The sequence below is a fragment of the Doryrhamphus excisus genome, chromosome 8 (genome assembly GCF_030265055.1).
Source record: "Doryrhamphus excisus isolate RoL2022-K1 chromosome 8, RoL_Dexc_1.0, whole genome shotgun sequence".
NCBI lineage: Eukaryota > Metazoa > Chordata > Actinopteri > Syngnathiformes > Syngnathidae > Doryrhamphus > Doryrhamphus excisus.
This window is the reverse complement of record NC_080473.1, coordinates 15,884,830-15,903,111: the sequence shown is the minus strand read 5'-3', so window position 1 is coordinate 15,903,111 and position 18,282 is coordinate 15,884,830. Positions and strand designations below refer to the sequence as shown.

The 18,282-nt window shown below is 43.8% G+C and overlaps 1 protein-coding gene across 3 annotated transcripts; it reads left to right on the top strand.

Annotated features, from left to right (window-relative positions):
• Positions 1 to 4,474: 4,474 nt before the first annotated feature.
• Positions 4,475 to 18,282, top strand: LOC131134677 (period circadian protein homolog 2-like). 3 transcript variants are annotated; one of them, XM_058080189.1, is made up of 22 exons: positions 4,475 to 4,620; positions 7,295 to 7,854; positions 8,561 to 8,653; positions 9,175 to 9,329; positions 9,500 to 9,621; positions 9,905 to 10,106; positions 10,686 to 10,737; positions 11,033 to 11,175; positions 11,377 to 11,455; positions 11,555 to 11,661; positions 11,818 to 11,971; positions 12,350 to 12,455; positions 12,532 to 12,802; positions 12,896 to 13,046; positions 13,127 to 13,263; positions 13,422 to 13,607; positions 13,848 to 14,093; positions 14,180 to 15,225; positions 15,370 to 15,595; positions 15,691 to 15,913; positions 16,002 to 16,152; positions 16,438 to 18,282. In XM_058080189.1, the coding sequence occupies exons 2-22, from the start codon at positions 7,412 to 7,414 to the stop codon at positions 16,591 to 16,593; spliced, it is 4,449 nt and encodes a 1,482-aa protein (XP_057936172.1). In that variant the 5' UTR covers positions 4,475 to 4,620; positions 7,295 to 7,411; the 3' UTR covers positions 16,594 to 18,282. The 3 variants fall into 3 exon arrangements, with proteins under 3 accessions (XP_057936172.1, XP_057936171.1, XP_057936173.1); XM_058080188.1 differs by having other exon boundaries at positions 13,404 to 13,607; XM_058080190.1 differs by lacking the exon at positions 13,422 to 13,607.

Here is an 18,282-nt window from a genome sequence, read left to right as displayed (position 1 = left end):
CTGCATTTGCTTCCACGTTGTGTGGTTTATGTAGATTTGTCACCCGATGACATCACATTCATCATAGTGTATAATTCCAGCTATACACATTGCATACAGTAAACTTGAACACCAAAGCTACGGAATTAGTTTCATTTAGAAGAGCAAAAAAAATTCCATGTCATAAGAGCTTCATTTACCGTCATTTCTTTCTATAACAGCCTGACTCACTGTGTCATCTTACAAAGAACACTAAACTCATCAAACAGCAGCTTAACACCCAAAAAAAGGTACGTAACTCAGAAGTACAAATACAAGTTGAAAATGACCAACTTTTAATAGTTTTCTCATAATGTATTGTGTCTAAGCAAACCATTCATTTGTGCCTGCCGTAATGTCAGCCTCCTTCTGGGCTTCTCTGGTGGATAGAGGCGGAATTACAGCGCCATCCATCTATTTTCTATGAATATAGATGAAGTGATCTTTGGTCATGATTATAGCTCCATAAATTAGTGCCCCGTCTGTTTGTTGCATTTCTTATAGCGTGTTTGTAGTTTAGACATTGTTTACTCAATATCACCTAGCAGTGGTCATCATTTATTGACTCGCTAGTATTCCAGGCCACAGTCTTAGCTCTGTGGGAATTGCCTGCTTGTGTTGTTATGTAATATACAATAACCTGGTAGAAGTGAGTAAACATCGGAAGGAGAAATGTCATGAAGACAAACATTGTTTTTTCTTTAGAGTACAGGGGACAAAATTATTATTATTTTTAAACCAAGATATAAAAACTATCATTTTTATTATCTTAGAGTCCAAAATAAATATAAATTATGAATTAATTTGTATTTGACCGAATTGACACCCCACAAGGTGAGATCTTGCATGGAGCTCCATCAATCTTCCATTTCCAAATTTCTACACCAACAACGGTTTCACCAAAAGCTTCTTGCTGATGGTCTTTGGCCCATTCTGGTCTTGTTCCTGAGCTCTTTGGTCTTGCCCATTGAGGTGGACAGGTTTAAATGGAAGAGCCACATCAACTGACACTAGTACTTACCAAGTCTTAGGCCGCTAGTTCCAGTTTGTTGTCATGTCAACAAAATGAGCAAAATTACAAAAAATGAATCAACTAAATTCAACCATTGATGGAGTCTAAAGTTGTTTATAAATGTGTTATTACTGTTTGAGTCATTATGGAACCATCCACTCCCCAGAATCGTAACGCCACTCCTAAGTACTACATTGGATTAAGTAACCCTCTCATTCTGTGTTGATGTTCATGGCGCTACTGCTCAAGTCAACAAATGTGATTTGGCCCAGCGATACTCATGAATGCACACACGTCATACAACAACAATATCTTTCATAAATAAAACACAGTACCTGGAGGATTTCTGGTTAGATAATCTTGACTGCCTTTTAAAGCTCATAAGCTGCCCACACGGTGACTCACTTGTTCATAGACTTCCACCCACCTGTGGATCGGATGGAGAATTTCCAAGTTTAATGATGCAGTGGATGTTATTAAAAGGGGGCAGAGGCGATCAATGGAGCTTTTTAAGACACACAGTACACTAATACATTCTGGATGCACTGTGTATATTATATATACAGTAAGTATTCACTGCACTGTACTTTATGTTACAGCATTACTCCAAAATGGTCCAAATTGATTAATTAAAATGAGTCAATTAAACAAGTAATAAATCACATAATAAATCTTCTTTGCACCAGCTCATTTATATCGGATGTGACTTTTATTACTAAAGGAGAAAACAACTGCAATCAAGCCTTTGTGATGATATTGCAATGAGTCACCCTTGGAGCCATTTTGGCCCCACTCATCTTTGTAGGATTGTAATCCGGACACTTTGGAAGGTTTTCCAGCATGAAGAGCCTTTTTAAGGTCATGACGCAGCATCTCAATAGGATTCGGGTCAGGACTTTGACTTAGCCGATCCAAAGTCTTCATTTTGTTTTTCTTCAGAGGTATGTTTTGGATCATTATTCTGCTGCAGAACCCAAGTTAGGGTCACCAACAGATGGCTGGACATTCTCCTTCAGGTTTTTCTTACAAAGCAGAATCCATGTTTCCATTTGTCACAGCAAGTCTTCCAGGTCCTGAATCAGTGAAACAGCCCAATACCATCACACTACCACCACCAGCGAAACAGCCACATACCATCACACTACCACCACCAGCAAAACAGCCCCACACCATTACACTACCACCACCATATTTTGTGAGGTCAATTTTGTCTTTTCTGACCACAGTATTTTCCAAAAGTCAGGAGATCCAGGTCCTAAAGCGGCGAAACAGCCCCATACTATCACACTACCACCACCAGAGAAACAGCCCCATACCATCACACTACCACCACCATATTTTGTGAGGTCAAGTTTGTCTTGTCTGACCACAGTATTTTCCAAAGGTCTGGAGATCGAGGCCCTGAAGCAGCGAAACAGCTCCATACATCACACTACCACCACCATATTTTGTGAGGCCAATTTTGTCTTTTCTGACCACAGTGTTTTACAAAAGTCTGGAGATCCAGGTCCTGAAGCGGCGAAACAGCCCCATACCATCACATTACCACCAGCAGCGAAACAGCCCCATACCATCACACTACCACCACCATATTTTGTGAGGTCAATTTTGTCTTGTCTGACCACAGTATTTTCCAAAGGTCTGGAGATCCAGGTCCTGAAGCGGCGAAACAGCCTCATACCATCACATTACCACCACCATATTTTGTGAGGTCAATTTTGTCTTGTCTGACCACAGTATTTTCCATAGGTCTGGTGATCCAGGTCCTGAAGCGGCGAAACAGCCCCATACCATCACACTTCCACCACCAGCGAAACAGCCACATACCATCACACTACCACCACTGTATTTTGTGAGGTCAATTTTGTCTTGTCTGACCACAGTATTTTCCAAAAGTCTGGAGGTCATCAATATGTTTTTTGGCAAAATTGAGACCAGCCTTAAAGTCCCGCATTGGTTTTCACCTTTTGCCATTTTTGCTAGTGTCTTTCTTCTGATTACGTCATGAACACAAACCTTAACTGAGGCAAGCGAGGCCTGCAGCTTTTGGTGTTGTTGCGGGGTCTCTTGTGACCCCTTGGATGTGTCCTCACTGCACTTTTTGGGTAATTTTGGTAGGCTGGCCACGCCTGGGAATCCACGCCATACGTGGATAATGGCTCTCACTGTGCTTTTCTGGAGTCCAAAAGCTTGAGAAATGGCTTCATGACTGACTGATTTCCAGACAGATAAAAGTTCAAGTGATCTTAGTTATGTTTTAACAGTGGAGAGCAATCTTTTTCCACACCGAGTCAAATATTGGGGGATTTTTTTTATCCCTTTAATAATAAAAAGTTGAATCCAAGCACTGCATTTTCGCACCCAATGTGATGTTGCATGAAGTGTGGACCACATGCGGGCAAACAGAGACTACTCCTGCCGAGTGTGAAAACAGCAGGGTGGATGGTTGACCGGAGAAGCAGCTCAGTCAGCAATGGTGGCTGGCAGTCAGTCCACACTTACTCACCAAGTCTATTCATGCCATCCGCTGTCTTGGCTTTCCTGAACACTACAAGATGGTGTGGTGGCTACCATGAACGCAACACATGCTCTTTCTGGTCAGAAGCCTCACCATGGACACCGTGTCATCTGTCTCATTCATTACAGCCTGGTAAACACAATATGGACTCCATCGGGATGCATATTCATACGTATATGAGTACATTCAATCCGAACTGCACTTCTTTAAGTACACCTTCACACACTTATGAGATACCATAAGTTTCTACAGTTTGGGGCATTGCTTTATTGCATTCCTGCCAAAGCCAAGCATGAATGAAGTGGAAGACTGGGAATTAATGCATACAGAATGTAGTAATAATACCATTAGGTACTATTTTGGCTACTTTGCTAAACTGGGGTAGGCTCCAACCCCCCGCCCCCGCGACCCTCGTGAGGAGAAGCGGTACAAAATGAATGAATGAATGAATGATAGGAGAGGGCAATATATTAGAAACACCTCACAATATGATGCATTAATACTAATTATCCGCTTGTATTGCCTAAGCATTGTGTTATTTATCGATGACAATATTGTATTACATTGTGCTCAAACCGACCCTTCCACAAGAGTGCAAAAGTTGCTTTCCTCCAATGACGACACGTAGCTCATACTTTCACTTTTATGTAATTTCCAGTCGCCATACGCTGTTTGGGAGTCACAACTACTACACGCGGCACACGTAACATGGGATTCCACGTGCGGAGGTTGGCTTGTTTATGTAAAGCGACAGACAGCTGTCTCAGCCAATGAGACCAGCGTATTGTTATGTCGTCACGTTTTCCATGGAAACCTAATATTTTTAACCAATGGCACAAATCCATGGGCGGAGTCAATATTGAGGTCGCGGGAAGAGCTCGCTGATTGGCTGGTGGGCCCGAGCCGGGCGCGAGCAGGGGAGGAACCGCCGATTCCTGTGTCAGCCTGTCTGAATGCCGTCTCCCATTGAGGAATACTGAGCTACTGAACTGGATCTTTTTACCTCCTTTGGGCTTTCTTTTTTCCACACGTCTTACACGGCCGAGAAGGTGAATTTATTTCCATCGCACAGGTGGGTTTTTCTTCAATTCATAATTGTAGTTGTAGTAAGAATGGATCGCGAAAAATAAGTTGCATAACGGAACCCCATCTGCGCATGCGCAGCGATTCCAGTTTGCTCTACTTTTGTACTTTTTTCAGCAAAAATAAGGTTTTAATGTTTTATTTTGAGCCAGATAGGAAGAAAATGCTTGTTTTCGCGATATGGGTCCTTTGTGGCCGTGTGATTGCTCTTAACGTGCTTGTTTTTTAGCTGTATCGTCACTTTTACATAACTGTGTCAGTGTACCGTGCTGTGGATTGCAGGTCAACGTGTGTGTGGATTGTGAATAGCAGGTCACTGTGGTGAAGTGGGGGAAGTGCAATTTTTATCCTTTTCTCATGGATTTATATGCCGTTTTCTTACCTTTTAACGCCCGATCGGGAATCAAGTATGCCGAATAAGCGATGGCTTTATAATCGCGTTTAGTTGATTCGGTGGCATCCTTTTTGCGTTAGAAAATGGTCTTATTTTGTCATTAATATCACTTGAGTGAAATTCAGCCGCCATGAATCTGTATCGCTTCAGAATGGAAAGGTTTGTGAATATATGAGCATATTTGACACTCTTTTATTTTTAAAGGCCTCAAGAGGCATGGAATGCACATAGAAACATTCACTCTTCCTTCTACCAAATATTGTGACTACTTTTATTAAATGGACCAGGAAGACATATTTGTTGTTTTGACTTGATGCTTTCATGGTGTCGTAGTTGTTTACATCTCTTGAAAATAACAAACATGTTGCATACTAGTTGATACTAGGAATGAATTAGAAGATTATAATACATAGCTATATACTTTATTAATACTGTGAGAGAATTTATTATTAAAGCATTGGGCCTGGATGCTGATCAAGCTTGTTACAATTGCAATGGCACATTCCATGTGTACAGACATATTAAAATATAGTATTTCTCAGTACTGTAAGTTTTTTTTAGTGTGTTGTTTTTCTTGGTAATGACCAAACCATGGCACATCCAGTTGTTTTAATGTACTTACTATATTCTAAGTATATATTAATATTATGTAGTGAATATACTACTACACATATATTATTTGAATCTAAAGGGAATGGCTTTCAGGGGGGTTTTGTGGAATAAGGCTACAGTAGCTTAGAGCTGCACTGGAGCCAAATCCATGTGACTGGAGCAGCAGTTGTATAATGTTGAGATCTGTGCTAGTGTGACTGACTGCTTCAGCCTCAGAAGGAAACACAGCAGACCTGCAAGCGGTTGACTTCGGTTTCATTGTATCACTCTGGCTCTCTGAAACCTTAATGCCCTTTTCCTTGGAAAAATGTACTACCGAGGTCAAGATTTGAATAGGACTTAGCGTGTGGTAAGTAGCATCCGAGTTGTATTGATGAGTCTAAAAGTCTTACTGTGACGTCTGCTTTATTTTCTCATACCTTTTATTGGGGTTGTTTTGTGTAGGATTGATAAGGATGATATGGCTTCATGAATTATATTTGTTTTTGCTGGTAAATAATGCCAATAATACTGAATTCTGTTGTGGGAGAGACTGTTTATTGTAATCCTTAGTATAAAGGGAAATGCTTGAATTTATTTATGTGATGAAAATGCTCTTGAAGACCTGACTGTATCATAATTTCACCTTATGTAAGTTCATTTTTGGTGTAAAAGAAAAAGCGATGTGCTTGTTGTCTATCCGCTGATTGGCTAACATGATTCTAACCTGTTGACACACCTCGCTCTGCCTTGACTGGTTATTGGCCGCAGCCAATAGGAAGACCACCCCCTGAGCCAGCTTGTCTATTGTGTGTCCAGTTTTCAGCAGAATACTGCATGTAGCTGCTTTGGGTGTCTTGCGTGTTTTTGAAAATGAATGATTTGACTCGTTACAGAGGGACCAAAAAGGTCCGCACACAGCCCTTATGTAAAGCATGAAGAAGAATAGTCCAGTTGCCAAAGTTGCATGGTTACATAAAGGTCTGCACCCTGATATGGCGTTGCTGAGAGCAGTGAGATATTTTGGATTGGGCTACCGTGCTTGTTAGTAGCAGGGATTAAATATATAGATGGCTCATAAAGGATGAATGGTCTGATATGGAAAATGCAAATCATATCAGTTATCACGTGCATTGTCTTGTTTTACCTGCTGCAATCTTTTACATGCTGGTCTGACGTAACTTGGCAGAAACTTGGTATGAATATGACAGTTTGATACCATTATCCTTGTTAATGGTTGTGTGCTTAATAGCTAATTCTCTCAACGCAGCTCTGTTACATAAGGTGTCGTTTAAGATTTTATAGACAGCAAGCAACACCTCTGTTTGCAATGTGTATCACAAGCATTATTAAAATGCTGTTAAGTGTTATGTACCTTGTCTTTATTTCCTGGTTTTTGCAGTTACAGTAATTAGTATACTTAATATTGGAAGGGCAAATGTAGACTTTATGAAAACTTCCTGTTTTTGAATTTCTGAATGTATTATATTTTCTTAATCAATTACTGTATGTGGAAATATTAATGAAATCATTTTAAGTTTGCAAATATTATTTTCAATTATTTTTAGTAGCAAAAGTAGATAATTTCATCATGAGTTATTATTTGCTGTTTAGGCTCACATTCTGTGTTGAAGTGTAGTACAATCTGAAGTACCTGTGTTTTCTTTTTCTGTCCTAGATCGCATCCCCCATGGTGTGGGATAAGCTATATTTCCACCCTGGTGTCATACAGTTTTGCGCCATTGCCATGAGGAAGATCGGCTAACGTCCCACATCCTGCTCTTTGGCCCATTCCATGTCTGAGAACAGCGACCTTCAGCCTTACCTCTACTCAACCCTGGACAGCCGGGAGCGCTCCCGTGAAAGGGTCGGCCTTCAGGTGGAGGAAGCGGAGATCTCTCCCTGCTCCGCCATCAGCCAACTTCACCGCATGGCCAGCAGTTATAACGAAAGTTGCGGGAGACGGGACGGAGGGGATCTGGAACCGGAGCTTGGTTTAGCCTCGGAAGGGAGCGACAGCAGCCACGAGCACCCCGCCTCACCTAGTTCCCCCCACGATGAGAGAAAGCGGACCTGCTTACACGAAGATGTAGAGATGGCCGGTTCTAGCGGGAGTGGGACAGAATCTCATGGCAACGAATCTCATGGAAATGACTCCCACGGCAACGAATCTGTGGGCAGCTCCAATGGAAATGGGAAGGATTCCGCTCTCATGGAGTCGTCAGGAAGCAACAAGAGGTGAGAGCACTCAAAAGCAGTCAGGCGTGTACAAATATTCTAGCGTTATGTGGAAGCGGACCATCTAGGTCATGGAAGTGTGGATCATTAAATGTAATAGAGTGACCATTTGCTTCTATGTGAGTCACGATGCTAATGCTCTTTGCCGTCTTCAGCCACATGACAATAATAGCAAAGTTCCATTGACAAGAGTCGGGTTGTGTTTTTCTCAAAGTAAAAAAGATTCTTAATCGCAATTAATCAGGGAAGATCGCTACCAATTTAAAAAAGAGGTACCTTTTCAAGGGATAGTTTGGATATTTGGACATGAAGTTGTATCACATTTTGTGATACAAAGGTAGAACTCTTTAGAAAGTATGTTATTTTTAGAAGCCAAACTCTTTACTTGAATGGCCTTGGCAACTAAGCAGAGCTATGTTAGTCCTCACGGAAGAACCAAATGCTGAGATCATAAAGTGATCCTCTAAAAAAAATGGACTTGTAGAAGTTCACAAACTCTTTCATGTCCTTGTTTCTCTATCTTTTTTTCTTTTTAAATCCATGCCTGTCTAATCGTTTACTTCCATAGTAAGGGTTCGATTTGTTTGTTTCATGCTTTGAACAAGTCCTTGGTTCACCTAATATGTTTAGTCTAACATTGTTATTTTGCCGCTGTTTTTTCATAATGTTCCAAATGGTGTCAATAACATTTTGTGGATATTTACAGCTCCAACTCTCACAGCCCCTCACCGCCAAGCAGCTCCAATGCCTTCAGTCTGGTGAGCTCAGAGCAGGACAACCCTTCCACTAGTGGTTGCAGGTGAGTGACCATCAAGGAATCTACAGCTCCCACATCACTTCCCAAGTTCCTAATCGGGGTTTACATCTTGCTCAAAGTGTGATCATGGCAAAAATTAGGGCTGTTAAGTGATTACAATCAGATTAATCACATTTTACTCATGAATTGATCAGGATTAATCACCATTTGCAACTATATCTGATATATATTTTCACCATATTTTCTTAACCGGAAGACAAGGACACGTGTATCTATTCAACATACTGGGAAAGCGTTGGTCCGAGTACGAACACGGAGACGTCTTTGCTCATCGGACATACATCCAGTATTATTACAGGTGTAACCGAGCATACGGACAGAAATCCATTATTCCAGCCTACATGGGAAATGTGTTGTCAGCGGGAGACATTACCGTCCTTCAAGTGCGGTTCACATGTGATTCACATTCCTCTGCACGTTTCGTACCTCCGCTCGCGAGTGTGCCAGCGTCGGTGAGACCTTTTCTCTGATGCACGTGTGTTTGTCTCATGTACGCTCTGCAGCAGCGAACAGTCGGCCAAAGCGAAGACACAGAAGGAGCTCTTCAAGACTCTCAAGGACCTCAAGATGCATTTGCCCTTGGAAAAGAGGAGCAAGGGCAAGTCCACCACCGTCAACACGCTCAAATATGCACTGCGGTGTGTCAAGCAGGTGAAAGGTACGCTTTTTTCCTTTTTCGGATGTTTTTTTTCATCAGTCAGCAACAAACAGCGACATGTTGTGTTTGATAATTGAGAGCATGCTGTCGTAATGCTGGATCGGACATTGTGTGATGCCACCATTATACGGTTACATGATGGATTTGTCGGTTTCCGCTCTGCTTCACAGCCAATGAGGAGTATTATCAAATGCTGATGATTAATGACAGTCAACCACCTGGCTTTGAAGTGTCTTCTTACACCATTGAGGAAATCAACAGCATCACTTCTGAGTACACCCTCAAAAACACCGTAAGTGGCAAAGACCCTTCGCCACACAACCCAACACACATCTCTTGATGAATGCATGAATGATGCCTTTTTTCTTTGTACTGGCAGAATTTATATTTACATTCACTTCATTTGTTGGTCAGTCATTGCAGTTTTACAGCATGTTGTTTGGTATAGTTTGCAAGTAAGCAACACTAAAACTTAAAGTTAGACCCAGACCCAGAGTCAAATTCCTACTGTGGTAACACGCATGGCAAATAAAGCTGATCCTGATTCTAAACCTGCTGACCGTTGTCTCCTGCAGGATATATTTGCTGTGGCCGTTTCGCTCATCACAGGGAAGATAGTTTACATTTCGGATCAGGCAGCGTCCATCTTAAACTGCAAACGGGAAGTGTTCAACAATGCCAAGTTTGTGGAATTCTTGACGCCGCAGGACGTCAGCGTGTTCTACAGCTTTACCACACCGTACCGCTTGCCCTCATGGAGCATGTGCACCGGAGCAGGTAACGGCGATCTAAACATTAGCATTGATGTTGGGGTCAGACGTTAGACAAACTGTTAACGACCAATGGAATTTAATCAGATGTTTATTCAGATGGCAGTTTCCTATCCGACACGTCAAGCACGTGGTGAACCCACATGAAACCCCAATGGCAACACCCGCAAGCACATGAACGCATCCATTTCCTTCACATGAGCCACCCACTCACACATGCTTATACACACTTATCACATACGTATTTTATTACCATGTTAATGTGTGATTACACATTAACAAATGCATGCACATTCACAGACACCTGCCACACAATTTGTGTGACATATGTATAATATCCTTGTATAATATTTCATATAGCATTTTCATAGTTGTGTATTGTATTTGTTTTGGTCACTGCTATCTAACTAAACGATGTGGTATTTTTTATATTGTTGGCGGTGAGGGTTTAAAAATAAAAAGCCTTTTAGTTGGATTGTTGTAAGGTCGTTTTAATCGCTTCATTGCCGACTCAAATTCACCGGATTGGATATGGAAACTCCCTCTGATATATTCTCCACTCTCTTCCTTCATTTGTCTTCTTCAGAGTCCTCTCCCACGGAGTGCATGCAGGAGAAATCCTTCTTTTGCCGCATCAGGTGAGTGACAGCAGCTTCTGTGATTCATACATTTCTTGCTCTAACAATTTCCGAGTACCACCAAGCGTGAGGAAAGACAAATCAGTGCTGGAGGGTAGTTGGGAGATTAAGCGGTCCTCGTTTTACGGGGGTTTTATGTGAGAATGTTTTGTGGCTATGAACATATAGCCATAAATTATTAATAGTGTACAAAAGCAAAAAGAGAACTACAACTTTTGGGGCATTCAACTTTGGTGGTAAAAAGGTTGTATTAGACATGATGATCAATTGATTAAAATTGTCATGTGTGTCGCAGCGGTGGAAAGGAGCATGACGGGGATCTGCAGTACTACCCTTTCCGCATGACTCCTTACCTGATGAAAGTCCAAGATGCTGAGCTGTCTGAGGAGCAGTTCTGCTGCCTCCTGCTGGCAGAGAGGGTGCACTCTGGTTATGAAGGTGAGCCCTTTAAACACCAACATGTGGTCTTTGCGGATGAACATGGTTTAGCCGAATAATTCCAAGTCCCTTCATTTAACAACACCATTTCACCATTATTACAAAAAATAATAATAATTAAATTGGGGTTTATGGGAATATGTATCAATACCGTTTCCACAGAGTTTTAATGTTTTCTTTTCTTTTCTTGTCGGTTCCTAGCACCCAGAATCCCCCCTGACAAGCGCATTTTCACCACCACACACACACCTAACTGTGTTTTCCAGGATGTGGATGAGAGGTAAGTGGAGAGCATGCATTTATAAACTTAATGAAGCTGATTAAGTCTCTTAAAGTTCTGTGAATTCATGGAGTAAAATGTTGCTTTTTCCTCCGTCAGAGCTGTTCCACTCTTGGGATACCTACCCCAAGACTTGATTGGGACTCCGGTGCTGCTCAATCTGCACCCAAGTGACAGACCCCTCATGCTGGCTGTGCATCGCAAGAGTAAGGATCGGTTTCATTCCCTTGATTGATAGATTCAACTTTTTTATACTTTGTGTCCACCATCAAATATCCATTCACATCACTTCATTCAACCCTTTTTAGACTCGTTGTCCATACGTATCTGACACTGTATCTCCACTGTTTGCACACCAATAGTTCTTCAGTATGCGGGTCAACCATTTGACCACTCCTCGATTCGCTTCTGTGCGAGGAATGGGGAATACATCACCCTCGATACCAGCTGGTCCAGCTTCGTTAACCCCTGGAGCCGCAAGGTCTCCTTTGTCATTGGCCGACACAAAGTCCGTATGTAAGTATGCATGCATCAGATCAGAACTCTTATAAGAATAAGATGGATGTATTTAATGTACATTACACTCTACATTCATTTGACATATAGTACATAGTTATTATTGTAGCATACAGTATATGTACTGTATGCATGTGTACACATACATGTACATATGTATTGTATGAATCCTGTCACTTGCTTATATGGGTGTAAATGGACAAACCTGTGGTGGGTGCAGGGATGAAAATCGTTGTGCCTTTTTGGAATACATTTTCCTCAATTCCGCTTCACTAAATGCTTTGCTGTCCCAAGTGTAAACAGCAAAATTGAGAGATCAATTAAAACGTTTTTAGTGACGTGTTAGTTCAAATATTTAGGTTGTTGTTGTGGTTGCAGGGGTCCCGTGAACGAAGATGTTTTTGCATCAGCTTTCAATGAAGGGAAAATGATGGACTCGGACATCCAAGAAATTAGTGAACAGATCCACAGGCTACTACTACAAGTATGTGTACTTTATTTGAACACACTTTTACACACGCTTCTGTCAATTTCTTGAACTCCCCTTCTACTATCCTCAGCCGGTCCACAACATGGGCTCCAGTGGCTATGGCAGCCATGGTAGCAATGGCTCACACGAACAACTGGTGAGCATCAGCTCGTCCAGCGAAAGCAACGGGAACATCATGGTGGGAAACACAGCGGAGGAGACCAGCAAAGCCAAGCCCACCAGGACGTTCCAGGAGATTTGTAAGGGAGTTCACATGCTGAAGAACCAGGACTCCCTGCGCTCGCCTCCACCCTCGCCTGCTCCGTCGCCATCCAAACCAGACCAAAAGAGGACAGCTGATGGTGAGTACGGTTTTGTCACCCCGATCAGAATGCAATTAATTTCAAGGTTTCAGAAGCCAGTTTTCTGACACTTATTTGTTTCTTGGGGAGCAGCCTCTCAGAAGAGCTCAGTGGCCCGTTTGAAAGACTCAGCGCCCCCTCTGCAGGCCAGAGACAGTAATGCAGCCAGCATGGAAGACTTTACCTGCAAAGACCAGACCGTCTGCTCCTACCAGCAGATTAGCTGCCTTGACAGTGTCATCCGGTAAGTGTGTGTGTTATTATTACGGTTAAGTAAGTAAACAATAACTATGGAATGATTATTATTACTCTTTTGTTTTCCAGTTACCTGGAGAGTTGTAACATCCCCATCACAATAAAGAGGAAATACCAGTTTTCTTCAAATGCCACCTCCACCAACTCAGATGATGACAAGAAATGTACTGAGAACAATGTCCAAGTGCCTGATGGGTCAAATACAGGTGAGTGCAAACGACACATCACGACACACGCATACAGACACGCAAACGCAAATCTATAAGGACACTTGATCAATGTTTTTGGTCTGGTTGCTCTTTCAGTGGATTTAGTTAAAAGGATAACTGTGGCTCTCTTACACTAGATTCTTTAATGCTCCAAGGCCAGCCTGGACTTTCAAATATGAAAGCACCAAAGAAACCTCCGTCGGGGGCAGCTGTGGTGGGTGCCCCCCTGGGACCGCTTCCTTTACCAAGCAAGGCTGAAAGCGTTGTATCGATCACATCACAGTGTAGCTACAGCAGCACAATCGTACACGTAGGAGACAAGAAGCCTCAGCCAGAGTCTGGTAAGGTTCTACATACACTGCATGCATCACGTCATATTGTAGTACTTCTTTACAGCTTGCAACTGAAGTACTACAACAATAGCCTTATTGCAATAAGAAGCCTTTTGTTGCACAGTGACATATACGTGGTTAATGCTTGGAAAACTCTGCTTTCACACGAGCCTGATGGCATGCTCTGCATTTTCATCCAAACCTTGGTCACGTGAAATTGAGGTTTATTACTTGTGGTCTTTTTGGCAGAAATAATCGAGGATGTAGCCGAGAGCCCCGCACCACCCGCTCCGCCCATCAGCGTGGTGTCGCCGCTTAGCCAGGAGAAGGAAGCCTATAAGAGACTGGGACTGACCAAGCAGGTGCTGGCAGCCCACACGCAGAAGGAGGAGCAGGCCTTCCTAAACCGCTGCAGAGAGCTCCGTAATGCCAGGACTTTTCAGAAGGACTGTTCCACGCATCTCCATAAGCAGAAGGGTCCAGCCAGTCCTGAAGGTAAACATTGACTCCATTGTGAGAAGCGTTCTACTTTTATGTGAATCTCAAGAGTGCTGAGACGTCTTCTTCACGCGTCACTTTAGAACATGCTGGACTTCGAGGCGCTGCCAAACAGGGCACCACCAGGCCAGAGACTGTTGCCAAGAAGGGAAACCGCAACAGGAAGTCCAAAAAGCCACGCATGAAGCATCCTGATTCCTCAGACAGCGCCGTGTCAAACCGCAAACCCCGCCCACCTCTCCAGGGCCTCAACCAAACGTCATGGTCCCCATCGGAAGCGTCCCTGTCGGCTTTCAATGTGTCCTACCCCGCCATGGTGTCTCCATACCAGCTCTACCCCCCAGCACCCGCTGCCGCTCCCGCTCAGGTCGCTCATCCCGACCCCTCCCTTTCCACGGGCTTCGTGGAGGGCCAGAGCGCTCAAGTTCCTCCCGCCGCCGCTCCCTTTCCCTCTCCCATCGTTACGCCCGTGGTGGCTTTGGTGCTGCCGAATTACATCTTCCCTCAAATTGGACAGTTGGGCCAGATGGGGGCCGCTCCCAGACCAGCCTTTTTCCCGGAGCAGGCACAGACGCAACCTCAGTTCAACGCCCAGCAACCCTTTCAGCCCCCACAGCCAGCATACGCCATGCAAACTCAGCCCCCCTTCACCAGCCAGCAGATTTTCCCCGTGCCGACCGCCTTCCCGTCCCAGCCACCCTTCCAGGCTCGCCCGACCGCCTTCACCCCCCAGCCTTCTTTTTCAGTGCAGACTCCGTTTGTGGCTCAAGCTCCCTACCCCGCTCAGCCCTTCACATACAGCCTAAACACGCAGCCCCCCAAAGCCACGGCTGGAGAACCCCGGGAGGGGGCGGCTTCTCGCTCCTCCACCCCCGCGTCGGGCGCACGGGAGCGCACCACATCGCCAACTCTGTTTGAGTCGCGGTGCAGCTCCCCTCTTCAGCTCAATCTGCTCAGCATGGAGGAGGGCCAGCGCTCAGTGGAACGGCAGGACAGCACAGCGCTCTCTGTCGGGGTCCAGGGCTCCAGCATGGTGGCCGGTACTGTTGCTGCAGGAGCTGGAGGAGCTGCAGGAGCTGCAGGAGAGAAGAGCGCCACTGTTTCAGCCAAGGCTGACAATCTTCAACAGGTGAGGGAAATAGTGTACTATGTGAAATGTGTGTACTACTACAACTTATAGTATAACTAATTGGACTGAATCCACAGGAATAATTCCATACAATCAAGGCTTAGCAGATCAGTGTGTAAACATCTTTGCCATTTTTCCATGCAGGTGGAGTCTCCAGAAGATGGTGCTCACAGTGACGGTCATTCCTCATCCTGTGACCTGCTGGATATCTTGCTCCAAGAGCAGGAGGACTCCCACTCTGGCACGGGCTCTGCAACCTCTGGCTCCATGGGATCAGGCTCCGGCTCCGGGTCCGGCTCCGGCTCTCGCTCTGACTCCGCTTGCAATGGCTGCGGTACCTCGGCTAGCGGAGCCTCGGGCAGCAGAACAGGTTTGTGAATAAGTGCCAGTCCCAGCTGGAAGAATAATGGATTGAAACTTCTTTTATAACTTAACGTTTGCCCGTTTCTCCGATACGATAAATAGGGAGCAGCAACACAAGCAAATACTTTGGAAGTGTCGACTCCTTGGAACACGACCCCAAAATCAAGACCAAGGCCAAAGTCAAAACGAGAGGTGAAGGAGACTCTGACGGAGGCCAATCGCAGGCCAAGATGTCCGCCATCAAATATGTTCTCCAGGAGCCTCTTTGGCTGCTGATGGCCAACGCTGATGACAAGGTCATGATGACCTATCAAATGCCATCCAGGTGAGTCACAGACTGAAATGACTGACAAAAATGTTAGTATTTTTTCAGTGGACATGAAACCGGAATATGTGCGTTTCGTTGTCCACAGAGACATTCAGAAGGTTTTACGAGAAGACAAGGAAAGGCTGAGGCAAATGCAGAAGAGTCAACCTCACTTCTCCTCAGACCAGCGGAGAGAGCTGCTGGAGGAACACCCGTGGATGAGAAGAGGAGGTCTACCAGCTGCTATCAATGTAAAGGTCAGAGTCGCACGCTAGTGCCAACACGCATTTTCACTCATTTGTCCGACACTTGTGAGTAGGAGGTGCTAACAGATACATGATGATGCCTTTCACGTGGGTGAAGTGTACTTTGTTGGTACAATGGACCACACCGAAACAACATCAGCAAACTCGCGTAGCTGTCCTCATCCTCCTACACACACACACACACAGTGGGACACGTGTCACGTTTAAAGACACTCAAAAATCACAAAACTCGATGAACGAAAACCTCGATGTCAACTTGTTACTTTGTGTTTTCAGGAGTGCCTGTACTGCAAAGATGCCGCAGATGCCCCCATCGAAGACACCCTGCCCGACATGGACATGGGCGAGCTGGGGGAGGAGCTGAGCCAAGAGTGCGAGAACGCTCAGAGCCAATCAGAGGAATTGCAAACCAAATTGGATCCTGGCCCCTGAACAGTAGAACAACCAGCAGGGGGACTCGCTGGACCAGCCACGGATCCTTACACACGCGTGTAGATAGTATGTACAAAAGGACCTTGTGCCTGGCCATCCTCGACAGCACTTTTAAACACACGTGAACTGGAGCAGCGATGACGGCACCGTAATGCAAGGCCTTTTGTGGTGTACATTGAACAGCGGACTCACACCAGCAACGTCAAACTCACACAATGTGAAAACAAATCGTAGTCGTTCTCTTCTTTCAAATATTGAACCCGTTATCTTTGTTTTTCCATATGTTATCCCTTTTGTTTCCTCATCAGGGTTTTGTTGGCTTGGTGCTGACAAGATGTTGTCAACAGGGACCTACGCTTGTAAAGCCTCTTTTTTTTTTTTTTTGCATAAATGTACTTGTTGGACCACAGCATATTTTATATTCAGGCATAGCACTTGAAGAGTTGAACACGCATAACTCATAAACTAAGAAAAATGACAAGACACATACAGTTTGACTGTAACTCGCCTCAGCAGCGACAATCTGATACATAAAGACATTCACTTCACAAACTAACCTTATTTATTTTCAGTTCATGTATTATACACAGATGTTTTATTACGCCACAGCCAAATGTGTTTAAAGAAAGTTATATGGATATATATTATAACAGTATATATTACATTTGAAGGTCACTTTCGTATGAGAACTTTAAAGCGGAGTATTTAGCCTCCGCATAAAGGTCTTTGCTTACTGCACAGCAGAAGAACTTCTATGAAGAAGCGGGCGACTTTACTGATTGTGGAAATCATTTTCAAAGAATGTTAATTCCATATAAATTGCCATATATTGTAATAAATGTGGAGATGTCTTCACACGGTCATGGTCTATCACAAAGACACACACGAAGAATGGATATATCTGTCCATTCCTGATTACAGAGTAATTAATGTAGCTTATAAGGGGACCACAGGAAAGAAACGCAGACATCCTCATCAATCAAAACCCCGAGTATGAACTTTGGAAAGAGCTCAGGTGCAATGAGAGACACCCTGCTGGGGCAAGGCTTGAGAATGTATGCCAGACTGGACCAAGGATATCTATCTACTAGCTTTTCCCCTCTGGCTCACTTTCATATTCTTTTTCTCTGTTCTATTTTTTGTGTGTTGTATTTTATTTGATGAAAAGCATTTAAATGTGGCGGACGCCAGAGGGACTATCCCGTGTCATGTTACTGTGAGCAGTGATTAAAACAAGTGTTGGTGTGCTGGTCAACATGTGACTTTTCCATTGAGTGATGGACACGGTTTGGTGACTCCCATCAAATGACTCACCTGAAGCCATCACAGATGCTCTTGCAGGAGGCACCCCGACGCTCATTAGTGTATTACATTTATTAATACACTATTATTACGCATTGAGAATGCAAATTTGACTTATTTATGATCAACAGGAATTGGTGCCGAATGGAAGACGCGGAAGAGTTATACGCCTTAGTGTTTGTCAAAACCAAGGAAGTCCATGTTAAATCAATGACCCACTGCAACTGTAAATGCATACACACCGTACTGGCACATAATATATATGTACATGTACATTTGTTTCATTGCCGCTCTATGAATCTCATATAATTACAGTGCAGTTATGTGCATTTTTGTAGGTAAAAAATGTGTTTGAAACTGTTGTAATAAAATTACACAAGCTGTAAA